The 13,977-nt window shown below is 37.0% G+C and overlaps 1 protein-coding gene across 1 annotated transcript; it reads right to left on the reverse strand.

The window, feature by feature from the left end:
* Positions 1-10,376: 10,376 nt before the first annotated feature.
* Positions 10,377-13,544, reverse strand: LOC131049749 (pentatricopeptide repeat-containing protein At2g22070). Its single transcript, XM_057983812.2, has one exon. It carries the CDS (start codon positions 13,162-13,164, stop codon positions 10,429-10,431), a length of 2,736 nt encoding a protein of 911 aa, XP_057839795.2. The 5' UTR covers positions 13,165-13,544; the 3' UTR covers positions 10,377-10,428.
* Between the last annotated feature and the right edge of the window lie 433 nt (positions 13,545-13,977).

Consider the following 13,977-nt stretch of genomic DNA (forward strand, 5'->3'; position numbering starts at 1 on the left):
CGCCCTGTGAATCTTCTTCGTACACCTTAGATACTTCCCCATTCCCACTAGGCGGCCTTTGTTCATATGGTACCGGATCACTTGATAATTGTTCATACAGCCTAGACACACCAATGTCAGATGTGCACAGATGAATATTGTACGACGGACTTTGTACTTCCTCAATTTGGCCAATTTGTAGCATGTTACAGTTGGGGTGGGAAACTTCATAATCCTCCATCTGCCAGTGGAATAATTCATTAAGAGAACTCATCTCATCTTCAGAGCAATCTTCTAGTTTGAGCACCCCTTCATCATGTCTTTCCTTCCTACATCCATACCTAACTCTCCACCCTCAAACTCGAAGTCTGAGGGTGCCATTTTTTCATTCACCACCTGGTTCCTCAAGTCAATGATATGCTTCCTCCTGTCACTCTCGATCGAGAGTGTGTTTCACTTCCAGTTATGATTTGCCTTGGCAGTAACCAACCATCCCCTCTTGAGGAGTGCATCGTACACCTTCTTTTGTAACCGGATAACTACAAAGTCCAAGAAAAATTGTTGTGTCCCAATAATTACTTTTTTACCATCAATGTTCCCAACAGCTGGATGTCGTGTCGGTCAACACCTACCAAGTGGAAGGTTGGCGGCCAAAGCTTCGACTTCCCTAGACATTTCCATGTGTCTGATGGCAATACATTTACTCCCGAGCCTCCATCAACAATGGTGTTTGTCAACTTCTTCCCCATTATTTCCATCTCAGAAATCGTCGGCTTCCTCTCGATGCTCACCGTCAACAACATTGGATCACTGGACTCATTCCCTTTGGCTGATGGTTTTCCTATCAGTTCCTCCTCGTATGGCTTACATTGGTTCTAGAAGATTGCGTCGTCATTGACTGTGTTGGTAATTGCCATTCTCAGTTGCGGCATAGTTTGAAGAAGGTCTGCCAGCTTGATGGGTATAGTTGTTTGTAGCACCTGTTGGACTACGTTCTTCTCTAACTCCCACAATGACATACTTGCAATTCCATTGGAAGTTACTCATTCCTTCACCAATACTTGTTCTACTTCAGCTTGTTCCTTTTCCATACCAGAGTTTGAATACATTGCCTTCTTTGTTTGTGCTCTTGTGATTGCTAAAACTACGTCCTCTTGTTCCTCCATGTCTAGCATATTAATACCCTTTTGATTCGGGCAGTTGGTGTCTTCATGGTCACCTGGTCAACACCATTTGCACAATAATTGTATGTTGTCTTTCATGTTATGGCAGTCTCTCACAAAGTATCCCCATTCACTACATTGTCAGCATTGTATGATAGGACGTCCTTTGGAGTCGTACTGTATTTGGTTTCACCCTCGTTGATTTCCATAACCACTTGGTGATACATTATGTGATCTTGATGTGTTGGACTCTCCCTGTGTGAAGAGTACTTGTGTACTTCTCATCTTCAAATTGTACGAACACTCATTGATTGAATGCCCCAGCACTTGGCAAATTTCACAAAACATATTTCTAGGACAATTAGCTTTTGTGTGCCCCTCCCTTTTGCACTCAATACACCATAGTTCATTACCTTCATTGTTAGTTCCTTTCTCAGCCTTCAATTCTTTCATCATTCTCAACATATCCCATCGCAAGGCTCGTATGGTTTTGGATTCTTCGTCACTACTACCTTCGGTGCTCTCATCATCATTGGTCTTCCTCTTCTCTCATGAGGATGTTTTATTTTCACTCTTGATGTCCATCGCTCGATTGTACGCATCGGCGTATGAGGATGGAGGCACTACTTTCATCTTCTTGTGCAATGAGGGTATCAATCCCTCCATGAACCACCTCTTCTTCAACCCGTCAGCTGGTTGGTTTTCCATCTTGTTGAATAGTTCTTTGAGCCTACTGTTGTAAATGCGTACACTCTCATTTTTCCCTTGCTTAGTATTATAGATTTCGGCCACGACCTCATTATCATCCCTCAAGAGTTTGAATTCCTCCTGGAACATCTTCTTCAGATCACTCCATCTCGTCTTGTGCTAGGCATCGAGGTCTACGTACCGATCAATGGCGATACCCCAAAGGGTGGCCGGAAATGCCTTTAGCCAGTAGTCCCTATCATCGTGGCCATTTGCCTCCCAAATGGTTATGCATGTTTTGCAATGTCATACTGGGTCCTCCGACCCATCTCCCGTGAACTTCGGCAATTTTTGCTTCTCCTGGGTGTTCAACATTATTTTCACTCAGAAGGTACGTGTGTATTCACCTTGTGTGTCGGACCTGGGTGGACTGTTTCGACCGCTACGTTTTGGTGCTTTCCATGCACTCTCGACCATGCAGGCGTCCTCTACTCGTCCACCTTCAGTGTCCCCAACACTTCAAGTACTTCCAGGTGTGTCAGACCTGAGTGAACTATTCCAACCGCTACGTTCTGGTGCTTTCCTTGCACTCTTAGACACGTGTGCATCCTCTACACGTCCACCTCCAGCATCCCAACACTCTGAGTACTTCTAGGGTGTTCTTGAGTAGTGAGTTTTAAGTTCTTTGATTGTGGATGGCTCACTTTTAAGTTCTTTGATCCACAATCAAAGAACTTAAAACTCACTACTCAAGAACACCCAGTCTCTAAGTTGTCCATTCTAAAAAATATTACTAAAGCATTTGATACCTTTTTGACACCAACTCTTGCTTGAGTAGCCTTGTAACAGTGTCAGGGGATTGCCCTTATGCTCAAGATTCGACCATATGGATCTATGGGCAAAAAATTGATTTAAATTGCTCTTTACAAAGTGATTGTTTCTCACTTTGCTCTTGACCAACTCCCAGGCCTTCCAAAGGCTTCTAAACACTACAAACACTATAGGGAATATAGGATATCTACTAATAAGAAGATATTTCATTAATATATAGTAAAAAACAAATGACATTGAGGTGATCTCTTCACCATTGGCTTAATTTGACAATTTTGCTGCATTGTGTAAGATTTCATGACCATACATGCACAATTGCGAACTTACTAAAAAATGAAATCTTGGTATTCTTAGCTCTTATTGAAAATTTCTTCCCCAAACCTAACAGAAAAAAATAAATAAACATTTTTTTTTAATGTTGCGAGATTTCTCTTACACCCTAGATGCTCCTACATCACACAACATAAATTCCACTATAGTCAAATTAATTACCATAGGAAAATTATCGAATCAAACTATACCCAACTATTATTAGAACTTTTTCTATTAACATATTCAACCCTTTATATATCTCTCATCCTTGCATATGCCTTATCCTACTTAAGGTTAAAATCTACTTTGATATTTAAAATACCAATATACACTTAAAGACACTTAATTAATGTTGTGGTCCAGTAAAACTTGTTCATTGATGACACATATACCTCATAAGACTGCCACTACATGTAAAATGTGTAGTTTGATGTTGACTAAAGCAACATAAAATTCTACCAAAAACACTAAAATGAAGGGTATGACTATGTCCTCAAAACCATCTAGTGTCAAATAACACATAGTTATTTACACAATTGCTCTCAATCTAGTGATCACAAACATATTAACCTTCAAGAAGAAAAAATAAACTACAAAGAGAAAACATGCAAAACATATGACAAATGTGTTGATGATCCAAAAGACATGATTCAAAATAGGTGAAATAATTTACCTCACCTCTCCTAAAATGATTACTGATGCACTGCAAAATAAAGGAATGTCAGAAAAACCTGTGGTGAGGCAACACACACATGAAAAACACAAGAAACAAAGAGTTGTTAGTGTTAATCAACCAAAGATTATTCTAAATAGGCATACCAAGAGAGACACTAAAAACGCAATAGAGCATTTAGCTATGAAAATAAATACAACAAGGCATCTCCAAATGTCTTCCACCATTCTTGTAGCTCCTCCTCCCTTGTTCCTCTCCTCTCCAAGTTCCAAATGAGTGTAGCTCTTAGCAGCTTTTTGCACTATGGATGTCTTATGGATATTTAAGATTGAAATGCTTTAACTATGCTATGCAAGTGTAAAACAAACTAATTAGACATGCTATGAAATGAACTAAGATTTATTTTAGTCTAAAATGACAATATATTAGTTATTTATGTTAGATGCTCTTCTCTAAAATTAGATATAAGTTAAATGCATACAAGTTTTCAGGATGATAGCTAAAAATGCTAGATGCTTGAGGATGCTTGAGGATTTGAAAATGAGGAATGTACGCTCTATTTATAGGTAAAATAGAGCAACAAATGGCTGAGATTGAGTAATCTCAACAAGGGTCGAGATTGAATGGTTTAAGATCCATGTGAGGGCTTTCAACCCAATCCCAAGATGACAAGTGTCAACATGAGATGGGTTGAGAGGAGAGGGAAGAAGCATTAAATGCTTGACATGACCTGAGGGTTAACTTGGGAGGTAGGGTTAATGTTGAGTTGAGTGAATAAATTTATTATTCAAAGAATAATGCTTTTATCCAATGCATAAACTCTTGTGCAAGAGTTAGTGAGGATAACATTTGTCAAAGCAATAAATGTTTGAGGAGACACATGGGTTACATGAGGGTTGAGTTAGGGGTCAAAGTCCCTAACCATGGGTGCAAGTGGATTTAACTATAAATGGTTATGTAAGAGCCATTAATGGTCATATAAGAGCCATTAGTGGTTTGGAAGACTTTAGAGGTTAAATTGTTGAACACATAAAGCATTAAATGTTTTTCAAAGACTTTGGAGTCTTTGAGAAGTGACTTCAAGTTGCTTAGGAATGTGACAATAATTAGGGGATGGATTAGGTTAATTATGAAGAAGTTAGAAGAGTCTAGAAGGGGTTTAGAATTGCAAGTGGGTTTGGTGGGTGAGGGAAAATATGATTTTTATTAAAATAAAATTCATTTATTTCAACAAATAAGTGCAACTTACATTTTTACGAGAATGCAAGTGGGGGGGGATTTAATGATTTAAATAAATATTTTAATTATTTGTTTAAAAGAAGAAAGGAGATTAAATTAAATAAATAAGGTTTATTCATTTAATTGATTGTGAATTTGGTTTAATGAATTAATTAAAATAAATTGAATAATTTATTTAATTAATAGGAGAATGTTTGAAGATGAATTAATTAAATGTTAATTTAATTAACTGATGGCTAGTGGGTTTTTTATCAAATAAATATCAAATATTCATTTCATTAAAATGGATAGATTTATGTGACTACAATTACAAATATGAGTTTTGTAATCTTCGAGGTCTCTATAGATCATTCTTGATGATCTTGGTTGACTCGATATATAATGTGGATGGTTTTCTCAAGGAACCTTTATGGTTTTTTTATGTTTGAAAAATAGATTTCCTTTTTTAGAATTATTTTCTATTCTATGTTTTTGTTTTTTTCTACTTTATAATTTTATCCATTCTACCTAATTTAAAAGATAAGTCAAAATATTAGGGTTTACAAGAAGAGTTTAACAATGCAACAATTTTATCTTTAATGATTTTGATCTTTATATGGTAAAATATAGAGAATTATGTTTTAACCCACTTTTAATGAAATCAACATGGATTCAATTTCAACAAAAATTGAATTCAATATTCTATGGAGGTTTCAAAATTAATTAGAATTAAATATCATCAAATCATTATATTTCACCCATAGACTTAATGATTACTCTAACAGCTCATCAAAAAATAACAAAATTTATCATGCATATGTTCTCAAATTTCCCACAGAATTTAAAACATAAAGAAGAATAGAGAACTCTACCATACAAGGGACAAGAATCAAATGAATGAAGTTATCTTTTTGTTATCTCAGAAAGATTTGTATACCAAAGTTTGATCACTTATTCCAAAAGTTCTTTCTCAAAATATTGTAAAACCTAACTAATTGTTGTCTCACTACCAAGTTCAATATCAAAGGATGCAATTGCTTTACAATATTCAATACTTCCTTCTATAGAGAAAAGGAAGGATTTGTTGAACATGCTTAGATGCTAAGAGGGGGGAGTGAATCAGCATATATCAAATTTTATTCATTCGGTAACTCTTAGAACTATCAAAACAAATTAGCAAAAACAAAAAAGCATAACATCCACAACACAAGAACACTAGGATTTTTATGTGGAAAACCCAAGGAAGGAAAAACCACGAGGAGGATTAACTCACAATATATGAAACATGTTTTTACAAAGTGTGTTTTAGGTTCACTACTCCCTGAAAGGATTTGCAAGCTAAAGCACACTGCCTTAGGGCAAGATACAATGCATCCAATCTGAAGACCACTTCTCCAGAGAAAGGTACAATTAAATTATAATATTATGCACAATATAATTGCTAAAGAAGAAGCATCTAGCACATGTTTGTAGTGCAGCCCTCTTTGTAGCCCAAATTGTTGTCATGCATATTCAACACGTGCTTCATAGTCATCTGAGACATCAAAATACTTTGCATCAACACACACATCCATACATGATTTGTTCATCCTTATGTATCGTCTACACCATCAAAAAACATCACTTAAATCGACTCAATTAAGACCTGTCAAATGAAACGTGTGACCCATAATAAGTCAACTCCAAACATGTAGATTAACCACAAAATTAGGTTATAGATGAACCTAGCACATAATTGATCCCTAATCATATCATAACACATCTATCAACATCAATGAAATAGGTTTGGATAAACCACAAATGAACATACCATATCGACCAATTATCAACACCACTGTCAAGATTGCTCATTGTCAACCTCTTTACCTTCAGGGAACTCAAAACATCATGTGGGCCAAGAATAAGACACTAGAGACCTTCTACAACCTTCCTACAACATTTAAGAAGAGATCAATCATTACATGTACTTAGTGTGAAGGAATATCCTCACTGAATTGGTAAGCATTGTGCAGACCGAACCAACTATGGGAGGCAACATCTACCTAGCCCCTACGATGCACCGGCATGTAGGCATGCAGTTATATATATATATGTAACATGTAATGTATGGTTAACATGTATTGTATGCATAGGATGTGGTAGATGTTGTCACGCAATTATATGTATGTGTAACATGTAATGTATGTATAACATGTGTTGTATGCATAAGATGCCAGTGCATCGTAAGGGTTGGGTAGACATTGCCACTATGGGAAGCCATCATGAAGAATACCATGCATCGAAGCACCAACAACCCTAAAACTCTTGTCATGAATCCAATACATTGTCTTCATGTCTTCAACATCATCCCAAAACCGCAAGGTCATATCAATCATTGCGGTAGAATGCGGACTGACCCAATTGACACCCTAATATTGACAGGGTGTGTACAGGAGATCTAACACATAACTTTTATGTACCAATAACTTTGCAGCCTAGAATTGACATAGTGGTACTTGACATACTTTAGATCATGACTCTAGAACTGCATACTAAAATCATGCAAGGCGAAATGATGTAGAGTAAAATACCAACACACATATACATAGGGAACCAGGTTATTCCATTCTTAAATGCATTGAAAACTTCCCCGATGTTTATGATGAACAAGTGTGTAGATAACATTAACAATCAATGTGTGGTTTGATGATTATATCATCCTGTTTTATTCGACATGTATGTGTAGAAGGTTAATGAAAAAGAAACAAACAGTTCAGCAGAGGAAACAATGATCTTTGTAATTTGTTCATTGTTTATGTTAAAATAGTTATTGTATCTTTTCAATAGTATTTACATGCAAATTACTTTGAAGTTTTAACCCATTCACTTTTACCTTATTTCTCTGCTAATTGTTAAAATAAAAGTTCTTATTTCTCTACTAATTGTTAAACATAAAAGTTCTTCAATTTTTCTTATTAAATTCTTTAATAGGTTCCTTTTACTTTCAAAAGTGACCTATGAATGTTGGGGTAAATTTTTAAGCAGGTAGTCTAAATATTTTGTCCTTGTTTCTTTGTACAAATTGTGCTAAATCCATTATGATAAGCAGGACAAAGAAAATTTAATTTAGGGAATGCATCGGATGTAAGTCACTTAAACCAAAAAACCTGTTTGGAAGATGCTCTTTGGGGCAAGTTTTGTGTATGACAGAATGATTTTTAGAGGAACAAAAACTTGATATATGGAGATCTTGTGGTGTTCTTTTGTAAAGTTTAACGAATCTTTAAGAGCAATTTTTGTGGTTTTTTTTTTAATTGCGATGAATTGTTTTATATTCTTATTTGTGTGGTAATGGTTATGCCATCAATTAAATACAACTTCATCCATGTGTAATGGTGCAAAATAATCTATTTCTAAATCAATTATTGAATTCATATTAAACTAAACCTCTATGTGTATTGAGACCTTGATTTATTTCCAAATCAGTTATTTAATTCATGTTAAAAGAGACGTCAAGTGTATGAATCTGTAAAGTGGAAAATTGGATCCTAGCGACTCCCCACCTAGGAGAGAAAGGAAGCCACTAGGATAATTTTCAGTTGGAAGGGACTTTACATTCAAAAGAGGGGTTGAGTCCGATAGAGCCAAATCCGAGGGAAACAAGGATGTGAATTCTGAGTGGATTGCAAGTGGTTGAAGTGTGATTTACCCTCTTTTGTAAATGAGAAAGTTGACTTGTTGACTATGTGGAAAAGAGAGAGGAAATGAGCGAAATGAGGTGCTACTAGTTCGAGATAGCGTTGTAACTTCGGATCTGAGCTAATTAAACTGACGCGGATTTGCCTTGCAAATTTGTAGAAAAGTCGTCGGGAACGTGGTGGGAATGTAGATGGTCCGCCACAAAATCCGCAAAACGAAAAAGAGTTCTTCTATCTCTGCAAATGAAGCCCAAACCTGTAATTGCAATTGCAGTTGCGCACCTGCAACCTACACACATAAAAGAGAAGAAAGGGGGGTTGTGGATAAGGGTTTGCCTTAGTCAAAACCCGGTTGAAGAATCAACCTAGAAAGAAAGTAATTGCAAACACTTGAATGTAAACAATGGAGATGTATACCTTGTAGATCTGCAACTTGTTGATGATGATTGCTTTGCTTTCTTAATGTAACCACAAATGTTGTATGAAATGGCATGTAACATGACAAAACCCTAACACACACACATGCTTGCAAATGAATGTTGTAATGTTGCTCCAATGGATGAATGAAAAAGACTTGAATGCTTGAATGCTTGATAATGACCTTGAGATCTTGTATCTTCTCCTTATGCTCTCTATCTCTTATCCTCTGTTATCTGTCTATGTGCTATTCATCCATCCATGAATGAGGGTATTGAATTCCTTTTTAGACATGCCTCAAGGATTAACTTTCAACCACCGAAGGCCGACAAAGAGGAATTGCAAACCCCGAAGAAAAATTGTGCATAGGAGATCGGGAAGACCTAACATAGGGCCACCCTAAGAGGTGGGGACAAGGGTGCCACGCCCCTACCCTGCCCTATTTTGGGGCCCGGACAGGATCTAGAGCAGACATAGGACATGAAGGAGAAAGAGTGAAGGGTTGAAAATGCAGAAATAGGTCTTGGTTAGGGAAGGAGATGTTGTCACCAAAGGTGAGGACCCCAAATATGGTTAAAATTGCAGGGGTCGCAATTTTATGACACTACAAAATCCATGTTTGTGATTTAGTTTTCCCTAATCCATTAAATATGGGGATGGCATTTTTTGGCATCTGAGTGTGATTTTCATATCTAACCTAGTTATTGTTTTTCTGAATGGGCATCTCATGATATCTTCTGGTGGTACAACATGCTTGGAAATCATGCTTCAAGAGTCATCAGTAAGCTTTCCATAATGTTCAAATTGAACCTTGATTTAAAGTTTCAATTTCCCTTTTTGTATTCATCTATCTGGAAGGAGGAAACTACTACACTAAAAAGAATGATCTCTTTTAGATTAAGTGCCTTTCCAGCATTTTTGAATAAGCAAAGAAACTACTATTATCATAAATCTCCCCATACTTATAGAAAAGGAAGACCTTTTCCATATTTAGAGACACTCCTAAAGATAGGCTTTCTCCAAAACATCCTTGTACATATTTTATACTCCAAAAGCAATCTTTATCATTTTACGGATATAATTGCTTTATTCTTCCAATGATCTTTGGCCTTTGCATAGCTTAAGGTTCTTATTTAACTTGTTATATGTAGAATAAACCTTAAGATTTGGTTGGAAGGTCTTGTATGATGTTTTTTCTTCTTTTTATTCTATTATAAGTAATGGTTGCAAGCTCAAGCTCAATTATAGTGAGGGTTAAATCTTCTCATGATATCTTTCAATGTATTTTACATAGATTTTCAAAATATAGGTATGCCAGTTATAATAATTGTCATACTACAAATAACTCACTCAAAAAATTACATGCAGATACTTTCCAATAAACATTTGATTTTATGGTAAAATTCATGTTGTAGGCATCTAAATGATACTGTGTTCAAATCTTCTTTGTATATTTCTTACTTATTTAGTATTACCAATAATCCCCGCAAGAACAAAACCCATCCTTGAAATGATGGAAACGGTAAGCATCTCTTACAATAATTTCACGATCTACAATCTTTGTGATGAACTTTATTGCAGTGTGGCAATCCCCACAAACACGAAGGTTCTTAATTATTCGAATAGGTAGTCCAGGGATTGTGTTGATAAGCCCAAAAGCAATAGCAAGTTTCTCACTGTGATGATGAAGTGCATGCTCCTTTTGTTCCAGCTCCACATCATGCAATACAAAGTTGGTGTCAGGCACATATCCTGCCATCTCCATCTGTTTCACTAGTCCTTCCAAAGTCAAATAGATCTTATCTGTTTGTGGATGAGATTTATCATCAACAACAAATACGTGTACCCTGTTCTTGACTTCAATCCAACTGCATCCTGGCCGCTTTTTCACTCCCCTATCTTTCATCAGTTTTCTCACCTTTGCTACATCATCCCATCTGCCAGTTGCAGCATAGATATTTGCTAGCAGCACATACTTGGCAGCATTTTGTGGTTCCAACTCAAAAAGACACTCTGCTGCATGTTTTCCGAGTTCAATGTTGCCGTGCATTCTGCAAGCACCAAGAAATGCTCCCCATACATTTGCATCTGGTTCGAAAGGTAAGGTGTTAATCAAGTCTCTTGCTTCTTCGAGGTGCCCAGCCCGGCCAAGAAGGTCTATCATGCAGACGTAGTGGGCTTTTGTTGGGGTTATACCATAATCATGGCCCATCAAGTGAAATACTCGATGCCCTTCATCGACTAAACCCGCATGGCTGCATGCAGAGAGGACAGAAACAAAACTGATGTGGTCTGGCTCCATGCCGGTCTGAAGCATATTTTCGAAATATTTGAGAGCCTCTTTACCACATCCATGCTGAGCACAGCCTGCAATCATGGCATTCCATGATATGATATCTTTATTGACCATTCTATTAAATACTTGGGATGCAATCTCTATGCTTCCACATTTGGAATACATGGTAATAAGTGCATTACCCACATATATATATGATTCAAACCCATTTCTGATTATGTGAACATGAACAGATTTGCCATGTTCCAGAGTTGCTAAGCTGGAACATGCAGTAAGTACACTTGCTAAGGCATACTGGTCTGCCTTCATGCCCATGTGTTGCAACTGATAGAAAAGGTTTAAGGCCTCCTCGCTGTAACAATGCTGTGCATATGCTGAAATCATTGCATTCCATGATACTGTATTTCGTTCATTAATATCGCTAAACAGTTTATGTGCGTCCTCTATGCTCCCGCATTTAGCATACATGCTTACAAGAGCATTACCAATAGAGGTACCGGATGCATGTCCAGTTTGGATAATGTAGGCATGGACATGCCTTCCAAAGTCCAGCGCTGCTAGAGTTGCACATGCAGTTATAACAGATGTGAAGGTAACCCGATCTGGTCTTACATCTGTTTGTTGAAGTTCACAAAAGAGTGTCAGAGACTTCTCAATGGGTTCATGCTGTGCGTATCCTGCTATCATAGCATTCCAAGAAACAACGTTTCTATCAGGCATTATGTCAAACAGTTGTTGTGCATCCTCTATGCTACCGTATTTCGCATATCCTGCAACCATTGCAGTCCATGAAAATGCATCTTGTATTGGCATTTTGTCAAAAACTTTGAAAGCATAATCTGTATTCCCACAATTAGAATACATGGTAACAAGGGAATTGCTTACAGCTACAAATGACTCAAAACCAGTTCTGATGGCATAGGCATGTACCTGCTTGCCCTGTTTAGCAGTACCGAGGGTGGAACAAGAACTGAGAATACTAACAAGGGTGACTTCATCGAGACCGATATCTGCCATCTGCATTTCCGAAAAAAGTTGTAACGCCTCACCGTCCAGCTCATTTTGGGCACATCCTGCAATAATCGTAGTCCATGAAACCATGTCTCTTACGGTCATTATTTCAAACAGTTGGCGTGCATCTTCTACCCTTCCACATCTAACATATCCTGCCATAATTGCATTCCATGACACCACATTTCGTTCAGTCATTTTGTTAAACACTTGGCGTGCATCCTCTACACTCTCGCATTTGGCATACAAATCAATAAAAGCACTACCCACAAACACATCTGAATCAAAGCCAGCTTTGATTGAGTGAGCATGAGTTTTCTTGCCATCATCCAAGCTTCCTAGACTTGAATACGCACTTAACACACTAGAAATCGTAATCTGGTCTGGCATTGTACCCGTGCGCTTCATTTCCCTGAATACTTCAACAGCCTCCTCGGGCTTTCTGTGCAGCACATACCCTGCAATTATTGCGTTCCAAACGGCCACTGTACGCTGAGGCATTTCATCAAAAACCTTCAGCGCCTCCTCAAAACACCCACTTTTGGCATAGCCAGCAACCATCCTAGTCCATGAGTACACGTCTCGTTCAGGCATTTTGTCAAACACCTTACGTGCATCTCTCAATTTTCCACACTTGAGATACATGTCAGATACGCGATTTGCAGAGTAAGTGTTTATGTTAAACAAACCAGTTAAGATCATGTGGGCATGAACTCGCTGGCCTTCAGGTAAAGATTTTTTCCTTCCACACTCTTCTAACATAAAAAAATAAGTACTGCGTGCAGTATCCCTGATGGTGTTACCATGGCTGTAATTACTGTGAAGACGAAGAAATTCGTGAAAATTTCTTCTGTTCTCTACCTCCATCTTGTAGATCGATGGTAAGTGAAAGAGTCTCATAATTTTCAGCTAAATTGACTTCTACATATTTTCAAGTGCCAGGGGGATAATAAAAGGGAGTACATTTTATTAGATGTGTGCATGTTTGAATAAGGCAAAAGCTCTACTTACAGAATCGACTCTTGTGGTTTGAATACCCAATACGTGCTGTAAACCATTGTTTTCTCTGCCAAGGTAACCTGAAACTCGGACGATCAAAAGTCGGGAATTTTGCAAGGTATCTCCGTTAGCAGCCATTCGATCCATGAAAACATGTGAAATGGTAAGAACGTGCGACTCTAGTGTTGTTTCTAGAGTCTCACTTCTCCATCCATCGCAAATTGCAATGGCTACGCCGAATACAAGAAGAAGAATAACAATAAAAACATAAAATGTTATAGTATAGTTAGTATGGAATCAACGAAACAAGATTGTAATGTTAGAATTTGTAGTATATATAAACATGAAAATATGATCAACTACAAAAGTAAATTGATAAAATGGAACTCTTTTTTAATAAGTTAAATCATTTCAAAATTCTTTAATGAGTAAGTTCTTTAATGAGCAAATCAGGTAGAATCAATGAAAGGAAGATTGAGATGTTAGAATTTGTAGTATAGATAAACATGAAAATATGATCAATGGTTAATATTGTTCCAAAAAAAATTGTTGAAAATGTATAATATAATTATAAACATTTGTAGAATTGAACCTATTGTTTACATTATTTTTTCTTGAATGTAAGCATTTGAAATGTTTGTGGAACCTCTGAAACAGTACTGGCTAAAAGAAAAAGTGATAATTGACACAGTGACATATTGCAAGATGTTTTTT

This window comes from Cryptomeria japonica, chromosome 10 (genome assembly GCF_030272615.1).
Source record: "Cryptomeria japonica chromosome 10, Sugi_1.0, whole genome shotgun sequence".
Taxonomy (NCBI): Eukaryota; Viridiplantae; Streptophyta; class Pinopsida; order Cupressales; family Cupressaceae; genus Cryptomeria; species Cryptomeria japonica.

Excerpts from the sequence above, each read along its gene's own strand:
- LOC131049749 (XM_057983812.2), bottom strand. The coding sequence starts at position 13,164 with ATGAGACTCTTTCACTTACCATCGATCTACAAGATGGAGGTAGAGAAC.